The 16,803-nt window shown below is 42.8% G+C and overlaps 1 protein-coding gene across 1 annotated transcript in view; it reads left to right on the plus strand.

Annotated features, from left to right (window-relative positions):
* LOC144493033 (uncharacterized) overlaps positions 1–9,479 on the plus strand; it is a 364,898-nt gene extending 355,419 nt beyond the window's left edge. The window contains exon 15 of the mRNA XM_078211846.1: positions 9,234–9,479. Coding sequence (XP_078067972.1) covers positions 9,234–9,479 — 246 coding nt within the window. The remainder of the gene's footprint in view (positions 1–9,233) is intronic.
* The last annotated feature ends 7,324 nt before the right edge of the window (positions 9,480–16,803 follow it).

Below are 16,803 nucleotides of genomic sequence, written 5' to 3' on the forward strand. Positions count from 1 at the left end.
TACAACGAAAAAGCCCTTTATAAGTAACAATGGTAAGCAGTGGTTGAGATTCAGCGGCTATATTCAGCTGTAAATATGCTTGTGAAAGATCAATCTTGCTGAATTTCTACCCATCGATAACCCAGCAAATGAATCTTCAATTAAAAGAAGTGGACATTGATCAGTGCACAACACTGGATTTATGGTTATTTTAAAATCACCACAAATATTACCTGAACCATCTGGTCTCATGGCATGTACAATGGGGGAATCCCAGTGGTTCATTGTAACCGGGACTAACACACCAGTGTTAACAAGTTGTTCTAATTATTCTTCGACCTTGGGACGAATTGCATAAGGCACCGCTCTGGCTTTGCAACCTTTTGGTTAACTATTAGGCTTTATCTTGAGTTTCATTTGACCTCCCTTCATTGAGCCAAGTGTCTCCTCGAATATACCATTGTTTTTATCCAGATGTTGACATCAACCAATCTGTTGACAGCACTCCAGTTAGCTTTATCTTCTCCAACCATGATCTCCCTTCTGGAGCTGAAAAATTACCATGGACCACATGGAGAGGCAACTCCGCTGTTTGTCCACTCAACTCATTGACCATAATGTAACCTTTAATGACACAATCTCTTTCGTGTGTATCTTCAAAAATCACATCAGCTGGCTTTAAAGGAAGATGCTTCAGCTTTTGTTGGTATGTAGTCTCAGGATTAAAAGATACAGCTTCACCAGTATCAAGCTCCATCCTAATAGGTTGTCCACTTAACTTTGGGATCACCCAGAATCTATGTGATTCATCCTGTATGGAAAAGATGATCAGTTGGAACTGTTTATCATATCTCTGGACATTCTCTTCTTCCTAATCATATTTTTTTTTACCATGTTGTAAATTAGAATCCAACTTGTTCTTCTTGAAGGCACCCAGATTCTCAGAGGAAACTGGACTAGCCCAACAAGCTTTTGAAATGTGGCGCATTTTATCAAAATTCTTGCATTGATTATCCTGGCTCTAGCATTCACCCATTGAATGGCCCATGTTGGCACATCTGGAATATGCTTGTTGCTGTTTTGACTTCCCATAGGCAGTTCCCAACTTGTGGATCTTCATTCCTGCACCAAATTGTGAAGCCTCTTTAGCAGCCAGTTCCATCGACCCTGTGATTTCTACTGCTGTTTTTAAAGTCAAAGCAAGTTCAGTAAAGCAATGTTCTTTGGACAGCCTCATTTTGGAGACCACAAACCTGATGTCCTTGAAGAGTATCTTCTAATGACTCACCAAACTCACAATGTTGTGACAGCTTTTGAAGGTTGCCCCAAACTGAGTAATGCTTTCACCTTCCATTTGATTCATTCAGTGTAACCTGACCCATTCTGCAATGATCAGTAGCTTTGGAGCGTAATGCTTTTCAAGGATCTTTGTCAAGACATTGTAAGTTTTGGTTCCTGGCTTTGCCGGATGAACCAAGTACTGGAGCAAATTGAAGGTTTTATCATAGAAATCATAGAAACCCTACAGTACAGAAAGAGGCCATTCGGCCCATCGAGTCTGCACCGACCACAATCCCACCCAGGCCCTACCCCCATATCTACCCACTAATCCCTCCAACCTACGCATCTCAGGACACTAAGGGCAATTTTTAGCATGGCCAATCAACCTAACCCACACATCTTTGGACTTCCTTTACTTCCTTTACTTTTTACTTCCTTTGTACTGAGAAAAGCTGGTACAAGCAACTCATTTGCAATTTTATTCGCTTTTACAAAGTACTGAAAATGCTACACATAGGAACGCCACAATTCATTTTCTTCATTGAAAGAGACCAGGGATCCTAATTGACCCCCTGTTTCTCTTGCAGGCACTCGTGACTCAAGATTGCTCAGTATATTATTTTATTGTGCTCCCCTTTTTACCCTGGAGACCATTGATTTGATGTATTTTTTTTCAAACGACCCCACCCATACAGCAAAGCATCCCTCTTCTTTCAAATATGGCAGATACTTGCCTGGAATCTCACCCTTCTCTGACCTGAAATAAACCTATTTTAAAACCATACCAAGAGAGCTTATTTTACTTGGCTTTCCTTCACTGGCACTTTAATCTTTATCCGTGTTGTTGATGTTCCCCAGCCTTCTAATATTCGAAGTGTGTGTTCCCACAATGTCTTTCTTTTCTCTACTTAGAAACTTTCCTCATTCCAGGTATGAAACCAGTAAACCTTCTCTGAACTGCATTTACGTCGATCCTTTAATAAAGGGGACCAATCCTGTACACAGTACTCCAGGTGTGCTGTCACCAATGCCCTGTATAACTGAAGCATTACCTCTCTTGCATTTAATTTTCCTCACAGTAAATGATAATGTTTTATTTATTTTCCTAATAACTTGCTGCATCTGCATTCTAACCATTTGTGATTCATGCACCAGGACACTCAGATCTCTTTGCATTTCCAGAGCTCAGCAATCCCTCACCATTTATATATCATACTTCTTTATTCTTCTTGCCAAAATGGACCATTTCAGATTTTCCCTCACTTTGCTCCATTTGCCAGATCTTTACCCACTCACCTAATCTAGGTCCTCTTGTAGCATCCTTATGTCCGCTTCGTAACTTATTTTCTTTGTGTCATCAGCAAATTTAGCAACCGTACCTTGTGTACCTACATCCGAAGCATTTATCTAAATTGTAAAGAGTTGAGGCCCCAGCACCAATCCCGGTGCACATCATTCACCATGTCTTGCCAACCAGAAAATCACCCATTTATGCATACACTTTTTTCCTGTTAGCTAGCCAATCTTCTATCCATACCAATATGTTACCTCCTACATGAGCATTTATTTGCCACAATAACCTTTGATGTGGCACTTCATCAAATGCCTTCTGGAAATCTAAGTACATCACATCCACTGGTTCCCCTTTATCCACAGCACATGTGACTTCAAAGAACACCAATAAATTGGTTAAACATGATTTCCCTTTAACAAACCATGTTGACTCTGCCTGATTACCTTGAATTTATCTAAGTGCCCCATTACAACATGTTTAATAATAGCTTCTAACATTTTCCCTCTGACAGATGTTAAGCTAACTGGCCTTGGTTTCCTGGCAGCTATCTCCCTTCCTTTTTGAATAAAGGACTTACATGAGCTATTTTGAAATCTAATGGGACCTTCCCCGAATCTTGGCAATTTTGGAAAATTAAACCAACGCTTCAACTATGTCACGAGCCACTTCTTTTAACACCGTGGGATGAAAGCCATCAGGACTCCGGTATTTGTCAATCTACAGTTCCAACAATTTACTAAGTACTATTTCCCTGGTGATTGTAAATTTCTTGCTTCCTCCCTCCCTTCCAATTCCTGACTTACAGCTATTTCTGGGATATTACTTGTATCCTCGACAGTGAAGACCGACGCAAAATAGCCGTTCACATCTGCCATCTCCTTATTTTCCATTATTAATTCCCCGACTCATTTTCTATTAGACCAATGCTTACTTTGTTAACTTTTCTTTTTTAAATATCTGTCAAAACTTTTGCTACCTGACTTTATACTTCTATTAGCTTTCTCTCATACTCTATTTTTTCACTCTTTATTAATATTTTAATGGCATTCTTTGCCATTTTTAATTTTCTGTCCAATCTTCCCACCTGCTGCCCATCTTTGCAAAATTACCACAAGTCAATGTGGTATATTTGGACTTTCAGAAAGTGTTTGACAAAGTCCCGCATAAGAGATTATCATGCAAGATTAAAGCACATGGGATTGGGGGGAGTGTATTGAGATGGGTAGAAAACTGATTGGCAGAGAGGAAACAAAGAGTAGGAATTAATGGGTCCTTTTCAAATTGGCAGGCAGTAACTAGTGGGGTGCCACAGGGATCGGTGCTGGGACCCCAGCTATTCACAATATATATTAATGATTTGGATGAGGGAACAAAATATAACATCTCAAAATTTGCAGATGATACCAAGTTGGGTGGGGAGGGTGAACTGTGACGAGGATGCAGGGATCCTTCAACATGATCCAGACAGGTTGGGTGAGTGGGCTAATCAATGGCAAATGCAGTATAATTTGGATAAGTGTGAGGTTATTCACTTTGGAAGCAAAGACAAGAAGGCAGATTACTACCTGAATGGTTGTAAATTGGGAGAGGGGAGTGTCCAGTGGGACCTGGGTGTCCTTGTACACTAGTCGCTGAAGGTAAGCCATGCAGGTGCAGCAGGCAATAAAGAAGGCAAATGGTATGTTGGCCTTCATCGCAAGAGGTTTCGAGTACAGGAGTTGGGATGTTTAGTCGCAATTATACAGGGCCTTGGTGAGGCCACACCTAGAATATTGTCTGCGATTCTCCCAAAAGTGCTGAATTGGCAGAAAAACTGTTCGAAATCCCGACTGTTTTGTCAGTTCAGCTTCTCACCCGAATCTCTGCATTCTGTGCACTGCAGAGGTCCCAATCGTGAATATCATTAAAAACCCAGGGGGGCAGGGCCTATTCGCGCCGGACTTTGACAGTTCTGGAACTCTGCGCATGCGCAGTGGCGCCGATCTGTCAGACGTCCCGTTTATTGGCCAGCTCGGTTGCTGGCCAACCCGGTATCCCCGCAGTGCTGCCCCTCCAATCCCCACCCCACAGCCCAATCGTGGCCCCCACAGCAATTCCCAGGCCAGCCCTGACCCACCACCCCCAAGCAGTGGCGATCCCCCCACTGCCCTCACCCCGGCAGACCACACCCCCTCCCCACCCGCCCCAATCGCTGCTATCCCTCCATCCCAGACTGATCCTGTCTGCAGAGTGGCAGTGGGACCTCCCACCCCCACCGATTGCCACTAGGTCCTGTCCACAAAAGACCCAGCCCCCTTGGCACTGCCCGATGTCTGGTGGGCAGTGCCAAGGTGCCCCCTGGGCAGAGGCACTTTGCCCCTTGGGCAGTGCCGGGGGCACAGGCTGGCACTGCCAGTATGCCCATGCCCAGGGGGCACCACCCCCCCCCTTGACCCCCTGTTGGGCCCCAATTGCCCCCCCTTCATTCCGGCGGGGTCTCCCTCTAGTTCCCTGAAGGCGGGGAACTAGTCTGAAACCCGCTGGAATGAAGCACTCCTGTCGGGAGGGAGATTCAATCGGGACCTGAAATTTCCCGATCATGAACAGCAAAACATATTTAAAACATATTTTTAAAAGATTCAAATTACTCACCTGCCTTCCCCCGGTTTCCAGCGTGGTCTGACCGGCGACTGTTTGCCGGTTCTGGGAGACGGGTATGCATTCCTGGCGCATGCACAAATCCCGGTACAAGGCCGGCTATGCACATCTCCCACCTCAACGCGCCAGAAAAGTTGCGGGTCGCTATGGGTATCACCATCCCACCCTACTACCCCTTCAACCACCTGACTACCTTCCTGACAATCTGACTACCACCCCGACCAGACCCCACTAACTCTTTGACCAGATCCGATTACCAATGCCCCCCCCCCCCCCCCCCCCCCCGCCTTCCCCCCACAACAGGACCGACCCACTCATCCACCTACCTATTTACTTGCTCACTCACTCATTTATTTACTAATTCCCATTCATTCATTAAAAGACTTGGACCTTTAAAAAGATACCTAAAAATGGTAGGTACTGTCGCAGTCAATGTGTGCAGTTTTGTTCTCCTTTTCAGAGGAAGAATGTTCTTTCTCTTGAGGGAGTGCATCGAAGGTTTACCAGGCTGATTCCGGGGATGTCGGGACTGAGAGATTGACTAATTAGGATTGTTTTCGCTGGAGTTCAGACGAATGAGGGGGGATCTCATAGAGACTTATAAAATTCTAACAGGACTAGACAGGGTAGACGCAGGGAGGACATTTCTGATGGTGGGGGAATCCAGATCCAGGGGTCACAGTCTAAGGATTCGGGGTAGACCATTTAGGACGGGGAAGAGGAGACATTTCTTCACCCAGAGTGGTGAGTCTGCGGAATTCATTACCACAGGAAGTTGTTGTTGCCAAAACATTGAATGTATTCAAGAGGCGGCTAAATGTAGCATTTGGGGGTGAATGGGATCAAAGGTAATGGAGAGAAAGTAGGATTAAAGCAAAATAAAGTCAGGTTTATTTATTAGTCACAAATAAGGCTTACATTAACACTGCAATGATGTTACTGTGAAATTCCCCCCGTTGCCACACTCCGGCGCCTGTTCAGACCAATGCACCTAACCTAATACGATGAGGTTATTGAGCTGGACGATCAGCCATGATCGTGATGAATGGCGGAGCAGACTTGAAGGGCCAAATGGCCTCCTCCTGCTATGTTTCTATATGCTTGTTCTTTAAGTTTGATACAGTCTTTAACTGTTTTATTTCACCACGGATGGTGGGTCCTACTCTTGGAATTTTTCCTTTTTAGAATATATTGATTGTATATTCTGAAATGTCCCCATAAATGTCCCCGCTGCATCTTATCCCTTAGCAAAAATTGTAGGTTCACTTTCCCTAACTCTGCCCTTATTTAAGTTTAAAACATTAGTCTTTGACCCACTCTTCTCTCCCACAAACGGAATTTAAAATTCAGTCATGTTATGACCAGTGCTACATAGGGGCACATTTGCTATGAAGTTGTTAAGTAATCATATCTCATTGGTCAATACCAGGCTTATTATAGATGTTCTCTGGTTGGTGCCGGAACGTGCTGTTCTAAGAAACTATACCAAAAACATTCTATAAATTCCTCATCTAGGCTACCTTTATCCATCTTATTTTTCCAGTCTATATGTTAAATAAAATTCCCATCATAATCTCCGTATCCTTCTAAGCTCCCAATATTTCTTCTACCATGTGGTTACCACTAGCTGGCTGATTCCCTGCTGCCCGGGACCGTACATGAATGTCTTTGACTCTGGATGGTCCAATAGCTGTGTAACTCAACTGAGCATCGCAACCAACCACCCTACTACCCCCCACTGACTTGACTCAAATACTCCACCCAACTACCCCGAACCAGACCCAATTACCCCAAGACCTGACCATCCCTTCTGACCAGATACTAGTACCCCCCTTGATTATCTCCCCGACGACACAACTATACCCCCTGACCAGACCAACAACACCCCTCAACCAGACCTGAGTATCATCACCCCACTTAACTATCCCTCCAACCACCCTACTACCCCTTCAACCACCTGACTACCTTCCTGACAACCTGACTACCACCCTGACCAGGCCTGACTAACTCTTTGACCAGTTCCGATTACCAATGCCCCCCTGCTTCCCCCCACAACCGGACCTACCCACTCATCCACCTACCCATTTACTTGCTCACTCACTCACTTATTTACTAACTCCCACTCATTCATTAAAAGACTTGGACCTTTAAAAAGATACCTAAAAATGGCAGGTACTGTCGTAAAAAAGTGATATGTCCTCTCCATTCCCTGACCCTCCGACGCACACCTACTCCGGAGAGGCTGTGCTACCCATTTCTGCATCAGCTGGGATTAGACAATCCTGGAAGTAATGGGTAGTATCGTCAGGGGTCAGAAAAACCTGACGGGTAGAGGCAATGCATCCAACATTGCTGCTGAGGAGATGACCTAGGCCATTGGAATTCTTGGAAAGATTTAAGCCTACTTTTTTAAAAAAGTTTATTTATTAGTCACAAGTAAGGCATATGTTAACACTGCAATGAAGTTACTGCGAAATTCCCCCAGTTGCCACACTCCGCACCTGTTTGGGTCAATGCATCTAACCAGAACATCTTTCAGACTGTGGGAGGAAACCGGAGCACCCGGAGGAAACCCACACAGACACAGGAGAACATGCAAACTCCGCACAGACAGTGACCCAAGCCGGGAATCGAACCAATTGTTGTGACTTGTCTCAGTTGCTGTGGTGGAATTTGTCACAACTGTCAAGGTGTGTGCAGAGTTTTCAGAGCAGGTTGTTGGATGTGGATTGCCTGAAGTCTCCTCAGTGAGAAAGGAGCTCTGAACAAAAAGGTTTCTTTTTGCAGCTTTGTATTTACAGGTATGGAAAAGCCTCAAGGAAGAGGTGTGTAATTGTTTTATAATGTTAATGTTAAGCTAACATGGCAGGGCAGAGGTATGTGTTCTACTGAGTGCTCTCTTCACTTGTTGATGTAAAACACGCCTAAGAAACAGGTACCTCTCATAGGATTGACATTTCTTCTCTATATCAAATGATAAACATGTTGTAATTCTAAAATATGCCCTACATTTACTCAAAGGAATCTTATCGTACATATAATATTGCTTTAACTGACTGCAAATTGTTTTCTGGCATTCCTCCGAAAAAGTGTCAGCAAGTATTTTAATACTCTTCCAAACACCATAAAACAGAGAATGTCAAGATTTGGAACTATGTGATGATGATAAACAGAAGCTAAAATTTCTGATATAATATAGTTAAGAAGAATGCAAAAAAAATGCATAATTCACTATTGAAAATTCATTTACATGTTTTGATAAATGCTATTCAAAAAATGATTTAGGAATTGGCTTTAATGATGTCACCTAATATTGGGCTTCAGAAGGTCTAAATTGCTTAAGCTTTATGATTATGGTTTATTATGCACCTGAACCCCCTTTATTTGATTATTCACACATATCAAAAAATTGTTTTATGTTATATGAGAATATTTAGTATCCAAAATTGACTGTCCTCGCTTTTGATGAGAAGACTACATTTGCTTTTCCGAATCAATAATGACATTAAGGAAAATCTTAATCTTCAGAACTTAACCTCATTAAGTTTAAGTATTTGGGTGAAGCAATTGAAAAACATGTTAGGTAAATGTGGTGAAGTGATGCTTCTCTTGCACAATCCATCACTGCTTTGGTGACTAAATACTGTAATTTGTTGAATGTCGGTGTATGGATCCTTGGTGCTAAGTTTGCCTTAGATTAGCACGGACGCGATTCTACATATCCTACCTTTGGTGCTTAACAGGGACAGTATGTTTCCAGTTTGCAGTTGTGAGTGCTATTTGGACAGTTGTGGAGCCCCAGAAAGAGGGAACATTTGGAATTTAACAGTATGGGTCATAGGTTTCATTTTGACATGTGTCAGCTGTCAATGGATAGTGTCAGTTTCATAACTGAGATTTCATGTCATCTGATTAATGGTTTTAATTAAGAGAAGAACCCAAGCATTTGAGGAGTGCAATGGCAGAAAGTTCATGTTTGCCTCGGTTTTCTTCTAGCACAGCTCATTCTTTTAAATTTACACTCAATTTTCATCTCTTTCAGGCGGAAGAGACCAAGTTGCAGTTGGAAGGGGTGCATGCTGAACTGAAGACCATGAAAACCAAATATAATCTTGCAATGAACGAGGTAGGAACAATAAATCGGAACTTTGAAAATCAGAATATACATATGATGTGCAGTCGTATGCTATCATTTATAATCATCAAGCCATTTTTTGCTGCGCTGGAACTGGAAATAATTGGATATTTGATGAAACAAAGGTTTTTCATGTATTCTGATGACGGTTAATGCTGTGCGCTACTCATTGTCTTGTCCAGCTGTCTGGTCTGATCTGTCTCCTAGACAGTCATTGCACTATGAGTCAGTTTTAATGTCTGGTAGCATTCTAAATTTTAAAGGTGCCATTTTGAAATCACAGTCTGTACAATATTATACTGTGAGCAGGTGTGAACACATAGTCAAAGAGAGCCACCAACTGGGTGTTATGTGGTACTACAAGTGTTGACTTCATTTTAAAATTAAGCAGTGGACATTTGCATCAGTGCACAGGTTCAGATACAGCATGTCAGATTTATGATTATCAGATAGAATTTAATAGTAATGTTTCAGGTTTTGTTACTTCTAAGTTGTGATTGTGGTGAAGATCTAGCCTACTTTGGGAGGAACGGATGTGTAAACAGTTACTTTACACAATGGCAGTTGTGCTGTGATTTTGTCTTTGTTTCTGTTGAATCACCTTCAGTAGATAGTAATTCAATGATTGCAAAACCCTCAATAGGATGCTCTGGTGCTGTGTTAAGATTCTACCTTAATTAAAAGTCTTTCTCTTTTTTAAAGGACAATAATTCGAAAAATTCAGTGACTTTAGTATTCATGCTGCATTAAATCCTCCCCATTTTCAAGGTTTCAAGCAATATGATGACCAGCATATTATACTCTCATGTTCACAAATGGGGAGAATCCATTCTGGAACTCTGATGCACTGTTAGCTCTGAAAACTGGTTTTTCATCTATGAGATTTTTGATTTCTTCCAAGCCCACTTTCCAATTTTGCAGAGGATGGTTTATTACTAGAGTTACAAGCATACTTATAGTATAAATGGTGTGGGTGAAAAATGGACTCCCAGAAAGCATCGTTACTTGTCAAAGAAGTAATTTTTCTGATATGTAGGAGTCTGGAAACATCAGATCGCCTGCCATTTTTGAGCCGAAGCTCATTCACTTGCATGAAACTGATCTGTGTGGAAGAAGACACAAAAATCTGAAGACTGTTCAAAGTGAATTAGAAGAGGTCTCATCTTGCAAATTTCAGCTAAACGTTTTACCTTGTATAATTGTTTATTTACATCGAATGGGTTTCCAAATGAAATGCACTTTTGATGCCAAAGGAGGAAACTTCAAAATGAATTTTCTCCAAATATTTTCCTCCTTTTTATAGAAGAAAATAATACATTTACCTTCCATTTACTGGCCTTTATATTGTGAAAACGTCAATTTTCCTGCCGACGGAAAGATCTTTCAGCAAGGTTTCCCTCTATCCAAAGCATCTTTGTGTATCAATTATGCATCCCAGAGCAGCTCCATTGCAAACAGTAAGCTGAAAAGGGTAAAGGGAGGCTTCAAATCACTTTGAAGCCATTCAAGCTTGAGAAACCATGCTGCAGGCTGAACAATTTGCATTCCCTGCCTGTAGCATTGTTTCCTGGATTCAGGTAGGTCTGTAAGTGTCCCTCATGCTGGTTGGCATTTGTGTTCCATATGTCTGCAATGGAAGCTTCTCTATGATATTTTCCATATTACTGTTATTGAAGCACCCAGACAGGAAGAGAGACTCTGCTCGACATCACCATGGCAAGAAAATTGACATTTTCAGAAAAACATCAAATAAATTTAAATTTTGAGCCAACACAACCAAAAACAGATTGCCTGGCTATTCATTCATTTGTTGTTTGCAGCGTCTTAATGTGCAAAATTTGGCTGACAGAAAATATTTTAAAACTGTACATACTGATAGTTTTTAAAATTCTCTAGTTATTCCTCTGTGAACTATCTTCGGATATTTTTTCAAGGTTAAGGGTGCTTTATAAATGATCCTTTTCTTGTTGTAGTTTGTAACTCACTGCTTGATTGTTTTGTAAGTTGTGAATAACAAGGATATTCTTCCTAACGTTCTCGAATAGGCCAAAATCTTTGATATGACACCCATAGTTGGTGCCGCTTGTGCATACTGGAATTACACTTGCTGTGTGATAAACTCAACCACGTACGTGTCACACCTCCAAAATTCTTTAGACACAATCTCAACAGCGGCCAATATTTAATCAAAGATGAGGTGCTGTTCTTCGAGCTTATGTTGAGCTTCACTGGATCCCTACAGCCGGCATGGGACATAAATCTCAGTGTGAGAGCAAAGTAAGAAGTCTCACAACACCAGGTTAAGGTCCCAACAGGTGACAGTGAGTCATCACTCACCTGATGAAGGAGACGTGCTGCAAGAGCTCGTGATACCAAATAAACCTTTTGGACTTTAACCTGGTGTTGTGAGACTTCTTACTGTGCCCACCCCAGTCCAACACCGGCATCCCCACCTCATGTGAGAGCAAGGTGAGGAGTTAAAATGGCAGTAACCTGAAGCTCATGGTCTACCTTGCAGACTGACCAGGAATATCCCACAAAATCCAAAATGTTCTATGCAGTTTTTGTTTGGTCTCTCCACTGTCGAGCAGACCACATTATGAACAGTGAATACTACATAATAAATTGAAAAAAGTAGACCTAAATCTCTGTTTCACCTGGAAAGGGTATTTGGGGCCTTGGACGGTGAGAAGTGAGGAGGTGAAGGGGCAGGTGTTACACCTCCTGCATTTGGATGGGAAGATGTCGTGGGATGAGGTGATTGAGGTGTGGACCAGGGTGGCATGGTGGCAACTGTCCCTTTGGAATGTTGACAGGAGAGGAGAGGGGAAGATGTGTTTGGTGATGGCACCATGGTGGAGGTGGTGGAAATGACAGAGGATTGTTCTTTTGAATGTGGAAGCTGGTGGGGCGGAAAGTGAGAACAAAGGCAACCTTCTTGCAGTTCTGGAAGAGAGGGAAAGGGTGGGCGCAGAAGTGCACAAAATGCGATGTCACAGAGGGTTGATGGTCCTGTCAACTCAGAGTGGTGGTTGGGGTGGTGGGGGGAAGTCTTTGGCTGTGGAGAAAGAAAGACATATTAGAATTGCTGGTGGGGAAGGTTGCATCAATAGATGTGATGGAAAACTAGAGGATGGACTAGAGTCCTTACAGGGAGCAGGGGGTGTAAGGAAATGTAGTTACGGTAACTGTGGGAGGGATGAGCTTATAATGAATGTTACTAGACAGTCTATCCCTGGAAATGAAGACAGAGAAGCTGAGGAAGTATTGGAGATGGACATGTAAGGGTGAAAGAAGTGTAGAGATTTGAAGCAAAGTTGACAACGTTTTCCAGTTCCAGTTGAGAGCAGGAAATGACACTGATACGGTCATCAATGTGCCAGGAAAAGAGTTGGGAGACAGGGGCCTGAGTAGTGATGCCTGCAGTGACATCAAAACCACTGCAACTGCATGTGCAGTGAGTGCGCCCCCTTCAGTTGAGATGCTAGCAAATACAGCCAAACAAATGGCCTCTTTGTGTTTAAGTCCATTTTTGTCCTTGTGGAAGGTCCCAGCCCAGCTTAAAGAGTGGACACTCCAGACATAAGGCATGTTTATCCGCTGGCTGCTATGTACTTACGTTGGATAGTTGGAGCTTCCTATCATTACAAGGTAACCAAGGATCTCCCAAAAATGGTGGGATGGTGGAAGGCAAGGAATTTCAAGGCCAATATATACTACAACTTCAAAATATTGTTTTACAAAATCTTATATATAATTGGTCACATTAAAATGTTAACATTAAGACACCAGGGATAATCTGTATGGAAGAAGATCCAAAAATAGCAGTCATTTTACTATAATTCTTAAAATTAAATGTACCAAGATATAACCTAGACTTCCCATTTGGGATGCATCTGCACTGAGGAAGAACTTCTATTCATCAAGAAGATGCCTCCGTGGCCCCAGACCAATTTCGCATCCTGATTCATTAATATAGTGAGTGTCGGCTCTCTCCCTTATGCCAGGCCAAATTCAGGGTGGAAAATACTTAGACCAGGCCTCGGATCAGGGCTGCAGCTAAAAATCCCATGCTTGACACACCATTGTAATGGAAATCCTCGAGACCCCCACCAACAACATACATGCTATTACTCTCAGACTGTCCATATCAGACATTTTGGTAGTTTCCTGGCCCTGCCACACAATGTATGCTGGCAGACTCCAAGACCTAGCCTGGCCTGGCACACCATGTGACAGCAAAATACCTGACCTGGCACCTCATGCATACTGAAACTCCCAGGGGTTTACCTGAGAGTTGCTCATAAGAGAGAAGAAAAAACTCATTGGGAGCGACTCTCCAGACATCAGCGGAGACCGTTTAGCTGGCTACCTGCTGGGCACCACAGCCGCCACGTGTCTCTGGGGCCAGGATTTCTGGCATCATCAACTCCGCACCGGAAATCAACGTAGAGCTGTATTTAAATATCATTCGCGGGTCACGAACTGAAGTCTCCAGGCCTGCCCCCCCCCCCCGGCCAGGAGTGGTTCACTCCAGCGAGGTTTACATTTGCTCCCCACTAACAGGGAGCTGGTGGCCCGACCCCACTGGAGTGAAGGGAGGCTATGGATGCCCTCCCAGAAAGTCGGGGGATAAGGGGAGGATGCCACCTTGGCATTGCCAGCCTGGTAGTGCAGGCGTGGCACCCTGGCTTTGCCCAAGGAACAAGGGATGCTTGGCACTGCCCACTGGGCATCAGGCAGTGGGGCTTATTGGGGGTGGGGCCTATGGGGGGAGATCGGTGGGGGTGGAGGGGTCCCGCTGCCACGAGTTCGGTGGCAGAGGGAGGGGAGGGGTTGTTTGGGGCTGGCTGGCTTTCAATGTTCTACTGATGCTGGGAAGTACATTGGAGGATTTATTTCCATCATTTACATGCTGTTTATGTTCATCTGGCAATATATGGACAGGTACATTCTATGCAACTGTGATTGGTCACTGGAAAGGGGAGGTTAAGGATACAATTTTCTGCCCCAGAACAAACAGTGAGTGACCCGAAATATCTAACCTTCAAATTTGCATAATGGGATTATTTTCCTGAGACCTGAGTTAAAGAATTGTTTTGCTTCATGAAAGTTAATAATGAATATTAGATTTTTAACTCTAATTCAAACAGTCGTGCAAGTAATTCAACATTTTACTTCTAAACATGTTGTCCTGTGGTACCAGTCAAACTGTGCCGGCCAAGAGCTACTGATCCATTATATAATCTAAACACATTGCTGTGAGAAATCTGGCCTATATTGATAGTGATAACAGATCAGAGACAACAATAATGCTGGAGACAGGACAATTAAAGCAAAATAAAAGCCTCTTTTTCATCAGCAGCCCTTTTGTTGATGTTTAAAATGGTGCTTTTTGATAAAGCAATGGTAGTCTTAATGTGAGTCATGAATCACCTACATCAACACTTTGATGATGTTCCTCACATTGATTTGCTCAATTTATCACATTTCATTCAACAGTCCAATGGAATAATAAAATAAAAATGCTGCATATGTTGGAAATCTGACTGGATATTTCATTTGATTAAAAAGGGAATAACATGTTGTCCTTTTGAAAATGAAGGTCAGACATTGTCTTTGAAAGATGGACAAAAATATGTTTAAAAAGGAGTGGAAACAACGTATTACCTCCAAAACTTGTGTTCCTATTCTGCATTTAATGTCGTAAAATGGACCAAAGCAGTTCATAGGAATATTATCAAACAACATTTGTCATTTAGCCACATAAGCAGGCAATAGAACGGAAATAAAAACAGAAAATGCTAGAAATACTCAACAGATCAGACAGCATTTCAGGTCTGTGACCTTTCATCAGAACAGTAAAAGTTAAAAACGTAGTAGGTTTTGAGCAAATGAAAAGGTGTGGGAAAAAGAACAAAAGGGAAGGCCTGTGATAGAAAGAGGGAAGCAAAATTAGGTGACGGGTGGTTTCATGTTGCAAGGCTGGGATCAGAAAAGAAGCAAAACATGTGTCGAGAGGAAGTGTGAAGGACACTGAATAGCTGCCACCTGAAAGCAAAAGAAAAGAGAAAAACAAAAGGAGCCATTCCCTCTGCGATACCCTGTCATCCCCACACCTTTCTTTTTAACAGGACTTTTCCATATAAGAGTAGGAGATGCAACACCTGCCCTTTTACCTCCTTCATTCTCACTCACCATCCAAGGCCTGAAATGCATCTTCCAGGTGAAACAGCAATTTGTCTGCACTTCTTTCAGTTTATTATCTTCTTGACAGTGCCTCAGGATTGAAGATGACTCGCTTCCACTCCAGTTTGATGGGTTTTGAAATGACTGATGAGTACAATGACCAATCTGCACACTCTGCTGCATGCAAGGCAAGTGGTGCCTGAAGGATTGAGTTGATGAGTTGTTTAAGTTTGTGCACTCCCTCCGACACCTCAACTTTGCCTCTGCATGGGGTCTTGATAAAGTCTCTCAACGTGTTCAATCCTGAATGAGCCTTCTTCATTTTGGTTGGTTATAAACTCTGGTCTCCTATGAGTCAGCGGGTTGGATTAACCTCTTCAGGGATGCTTTGAGGGCTTCTGCTGTCTTTATGGAGTCTCTTACTGCAACCAAGTTTTGAGTAGAGCAGCGCCTCATAGAAGAATCATTTAGACTGAAAACGTTAACTCTGGGTTTCTCTCCACAGATGCTTCCAGACCTGCAGAGTTTATCCAGCATTTTCTTTTGTTATTTTAGATTCCCAGCACCTCCAGTATTTTGTTTTTAGTTCCTTCAAAAGTCTGGTTTCAAGCATCCAAGTGACATGTCCTGCCCTGTGGTGCTGGTTTTGAGTGATTGGCGCCTTGATGCTGGGAATGTTGGATCACCTTTCTTGCCACCAGATTTGGAGAACACTGCAGGTGGTACTTCTTCAGTGCTTTGAAGTCAATGCTGCAAAAGTTGTTTAAACCTCCAAAGCATATAGGAACGTGGGGATCACTGCTGCCCAGAAAACTACAATTATAGTCTCAGGTTTGAGATCCTGGTCCTCAAATACTCTCTTCCTCAGTTAACCGAATGTTGAGCTGGCATATTGGAGGCGATAATGAATTTTGCCATCTTAAGTCTATCTTCATTAAGAGACTTGCAAGATATGAAAAATGGTCCACATTTTCCGGGATCTCACTGTTGATCTGAATTGAAGGAGGGAGGTTTTTTCCTGTGGGAGATGGTTGGAAGAGGACCTTAATTTTCCAGGTGTTTAGTGGAAGGTCCAGTTTCTCGTAAGCTTCAGCGAAGGAGTCGGCAATGACCTGGAGCTCAGTTTCTGAGTGAGTGTGCACACGCAAGCATAACCTGCATTCGGATGCTCTGTGAATGAGGTTGGAGTTTTATTCGTTTAGGATTGAAGGCAGCGTAGGTTGACCAGTTTCTTGCATGTTCTGTAGATTATCTCCACACCTGTGGGTAATTCACTGGAGGTAATGAG

The sequence above is a fragment of the Mustelus asterias genome, chromosome 4, assembly GCF_964213995.1.
Source record: "Mustelus asterias chromosome 4, sMusAst1.hap1.1, whole genome shotgun sequence".
In the NCBI taxonomy this organism is placed as follows: Eukaryota; Metazoa; Chordata; class Chondrichthyes; order Carcharhiniformes; family Triakidae; genus Mustelus; species Mustelus asterias.